At 36.0% G+C, this 4,560-nt stretch overlaps 1 protein-coding gene across 1 annotated transcript; it reads right to left on the bottom strand.

The window, feature by feature from the left end:
• Positions 1-310: 310 nt before the first annotated feature.
• On the bottom strand, positions 311-4,560 carry Gnpnat (glucosamine 6-phosphate N-acetyltransferase). Its single transcript, XM_074119241.1, has 5 exons — positions 3,998-4,560; positions 1,503-1,565; positions 731-861; positions 597-658; positions 311-525 (listed from the first exon to the last, which is right to left on the bottom strand). The coding sequence occupies exons 1-5, from the start codon at positions 4,149-4,151 to the stop codon at positions 375-377; spliced, it is 561 nt and encodes a 186-aa protein (XP_073975342.1). The 5' UTR covers positions 4,152-4,560; the 3' UTR covers positions 311-374.

Here is a 4,560-nt window from a genome sequence, read left to right on the forward strand (position 1 = left end):
TTTAATAATTATTGCTAATAGAGATTACAAATCTCGTAGCAAGGATTGACCTGTCTAATTTATAAATATAAAAGTTATTGTAGTTTTATTACAATAATTAAAATTTTAAGAATATATTAGTAAAATTAAGTTAAAAAAAAAGAAAGTAACAGATATTATTAACTAAAGAGAATAATCTTACTTAAATAAATGATAAACCCCCTTATTAGGCGGGAATTTCTTTTTATCCTGTTTAAATCTCATTCGCCAAAATGGGGTTGGCGATACCAATCTCTGACTAGTCGAGGTGTATCTGACGAAAACGCTAATATCTTTTAATACTATGTTCAAATTCTTTATTTACATAATATTATATACAGTTAATTAAAAAAGTATTAATCAAATCTTATTTGCATAAAATTAGAGTTGCTTTCTTCTTTCTTATACCCTAAACTTTCATAAAAAGGTCGATTGGAGTCTTTACAATCCAGACTTACTTTGTAACAGTTAAGATGTTTCGACAATAGAGTCAAGGTGTGTACAATCCTGAAAGTAATTAGTTGCATTTATTACAGATATCACACTTATTTGAGAAAAGAAAGTAGAAGGTTACTTACAACTTTCCTAGCTGCTTTCCGCGGTATTCGCTGTTAACAACAATATCTTCTAGTCGCCCTCTCTAAAGAAAATATTAACAAGTTAATTAATTCAATTAAAATGGAAAAAATGAAACATAAAATTTTGTTCTTACCAGTGCACAATTATGGATAAATTTCTGTTCTATAAAAAGTGTACCGGAGCCTATGACTTGACCAGAAGCAACATCCTCAATCACTGTTATGTAATACATTCCTTTATGGTGCTTCATTAATGCAAATGTTTCTAAAAAAATAAATAAATAAAATAAATCAATCTAAACTTATTGGGATAACGTGGACCCCAATAGACTTAAGGTATTGTACTTCCTCGCAAAGAGTAAAACTTTTCCAAGTATCTGAAAGCAGTGTCGCTGCTGCAATCATCCAACCTTCTCATCGCGGGTCTATTAACTCTCAAATTACGATATTGTGGGGGAAATGGGACAAGAGGTTGGACATAGGCAATGGTAGCTTCAGGGAAATTAGGTACGTTACTCCATGTATTAAAAATAAAGACTTACAAGGGTAAGCACTAGAAGAAAAAAAACCTAACACTCCGTTTGAAAGTGAAAATGGGGGAAAACTTCTTTTGATCTCCTTGTAGGGTTCGGTTGCATTACGCACACCTAACTACTTCAGTTTTTTACCACATTCTTGTGGTACCGCGTGGTTACCTCATTTGAAAATCTGAATCTGAGGGAAGAAGGACTTTCTAGTGATTTAGGAAACGAGTATCACTGGAGGCAAATTAATTATAATTAAATAAACTTAGCGGTTCTTGAGAACCTACACTCACACATGGATCACTCAAACTATATTGATCACAATGTACTTAAAAAACCTGAGAGTTTACAAGAGCAAATTCTACTATAACCTATAACCTACCAATAAATTTTTCCTTGCCATATTCTCCAACTTCAGTTAGCTGGCTCAAAAGCTGCATGTACCCTAGAATAAATTTCACATTACAAAAATATCATAAAAAAGTGAATAATAAATATATTATATTTATTGCTATAAGAATACATCTATTAGCATGGAGTTGACATTCTCAGTTAGTGAATAATAAATATAACAAATGAATCTTACACCTCCATAACCTACTTCATCTTCTTCATACGGGGAAGTGGATTAGCCACTTCTTCAGGGTACTTGGCGTCCCTGCGGGTATCCCAGCCTAACAACATGAACATGAGCAACATACTCTGAAACATCCCATGACATTTACATAGTATACATAAGGCATAGTATACTGCTAATCCTTGCTTTTATCCCTCCTTTGATCCTGTCTATCCCTTTCTTGAACCCCGGATTCTTACCCAAGCTTAGAGGGGGACTCGTGTCGAGGCTGAATGCATAAAATTATGTGCGGTTACGATCACCTTGGGCTCCGGGCAAAACCCCATTGTAATGTAGCATTCCTGTGGTAGTGTGGTTCTGCCACAGGTGACCGCTGATCCCCCCCAACTCACGCTGGAATTAAAGTCTGCCAGGCGGTGCCCTCAGAGGGGTCTTATCTCCGCTCCTGTGGCGCATGGTCGCAGACTACTTACTTGAGATGCTAGACCTTCGCAGTTCCTGGGCTACGCAGATAATAAAGATCATAGAGAATCGGTGCAGAAGGGAAGATCTTCTAAGACTGTGAACCCTTCTAAGTCTGGTCTGGTCCCCTTTACTTGAAGGGACATAGAGAGCTAAAAAAAAACCTTTAAAGAAAGCTCTGGTTGTGTCTGGTGAAGTAAAGTATCTGGGTGTTGTTCTAGACTCCAGACTCACTTGGAAAGCACATCTAGATAAAGTTACACTAAAGGCAAAACACCTTTAACAGAGCCCCTACTGCCTGGTAATCACCAAGGGTTCAGTTCGTGAGGCTCTCAGAGACTAGATCTGGAGAGAACGTGAAACGAACTGGGTGATGTGTCCTGGGGTCAAACACAGTAAGAATATGCCTTGCCTGTGTAACAAAGAGCCAAAGTGACTTGGTGCTTACTCTGATCACAGGCCTATTCTCAGGACATGGTAGGTTCAGGAAACATCTGTTCAAGGAGGGGCTTATTAGCTCGGAACCGTTGTGTTAGGATGAGGAGGAAATGACCTTTCACTTGTCCGATTGTGTTGCAATGGAGTGGTTGCGCAATAAAACCTTTGGATCTTTGAGGCCAAAGAAGATAGTAGCGCAAAAAGATGTAATAGGGAATGTCCTCAACCTTTTTAGTATGGGAGGTTTCGTCGACTAGATCCAAAGGGGCTGGCACAATAAGCCTCTTTTGGCTGCGGTGGGGCATAATCCCGTCCCGCTATCTTTAATCTTAATCATACTTCATCTTCGTTAACGTTGAAAGTTATATAGCCATCAAACTTGAATTGAAATCCTGATCCACTAATACATATTAATTTTTGGGCTACATCCTTTTGGTACTAAGTTATTCGAAAATATTTTTTACATAGGGGAAGGATTTGAAACGTTTGGCCATCAACCTCTTTAATATCTCTAATTTCCATTACCTAACAAAACACATGCAGTAAATTTAATTTAATCGGAAAATTCAAATATTATAAGGATTTCTTCCATACTGGTCACATTAACAGTTTTTATTTTTTAATTTATTGAGCAGCAATAAGCCTTTTTTAAAAGGCGCTATCATCGGCCTTAGGAGAGTTTCCTTCTTCAGTTTCCAGTTTCGTTACAATTAACATTGTCTGTCACTGGACAGTGAGCTGTGAGAAGTTCTTTTAAGAAGAGTAAAATCTAGGGATAAGCAGCAGGATCTTCGCGTGGGAATCTTGTAGTACACTATATTGAGCTAATCCATTTCCATAGACATTATTTTCTACTTAGAAATGTAAAGTCAATAATTATTCGGAACCAATGCGGTTGGTACGATACGTTTTCTCTGATAACAATCACCGATTGATGAGAAGCTATGAGGAACCGAAATAATCTTTTGTACGGAATCCCCTAAACGCATGAATAATGCTTGAAGAAGTGAACATGTACATGACCTCTGCAAATAAAGTTTCCAATGGATAAATGTAAAAAAATTATAGTAAGTAAGCTTTTCTATTCTTTCTTCTTTATACAAATAATATCATCCAACCTTCAATAAATATTACGATTTTATCACTGATTTTGGGAGTTCATTTCATCAAGCTTATTTTATTTCATTCACACCACTTCTTTGTGTGAAGAATTAATATTAAATGTAGAATATAAAAATAAAAGCAAAAAACTGTGAGATGGTTACGACGGATAAAATCATACTGAGTAGCATCGCGAGTCTAACCACATGTTTTTCAGTGAGAGTCCTCAAAGAAAAACAAATTTAAAAGTAAAGTAGTAAATTAATATTACATTAAGTAGAAAAAACAGTAACACGTACCTGCTTCATAATCACTTATCCTCAAAGGCCTAATTTTCAGATTATTTCCCGGATTCTCTATGTTAATTTTTGGATTATAACTGCTTTGCACTGAAGAAAAATCTAACTGTTCAAGAAGAGATCTGTCATACAGTTCTTCTATTTCCTTGGTCATTTTTCTTTATTATTTATTGCGTCTCCGTGAAAGGGATAATTGCTATTTTCCAGATAGGATGCTGGGCCTAATAAGTCTTTATACCCTTAACAAGAAAGAGACTGCTTCGATTATACGATTCTAATACTTCGTGAGGTTAATAACTGTTTCTTTAGAAAGTATAACCTTGAAACATTCCGATCAAATTCCTTTTCCTTTCCTCTTTCGAGTTTGATCTCTTAAGCTTCCATATGTTACGGCTACATCCATGCTCACAAAAACATTCATAAACTCCACACCGTCAATCTGGCCACCATTGATGATATTAAAACAGCTAACAAGTATTCATTTATTATAATTCAACGTGCACAACTCTGAAGATCTGTCACATGTCATACTCATAACAGGGAAGTTTACAACATAACCTGAA

Source organism: Rhodnius prolixus, unplaced genomic scaffold (genome assembly GCF_049639745.1).
Source record: "Rhodnius prolixus isolate KJV_2025 unplaced genomic scaffold, Rpr scaffold_2, whole genome shotgun sequence".
Classification (NCBI taxonomy): domain Eukaryota; kingdom Metazoa; phylum Arthropoda; class Insecta; order Hemiptera; family Reduviidae; genus Rhodnius; species Rhodnius prolixus.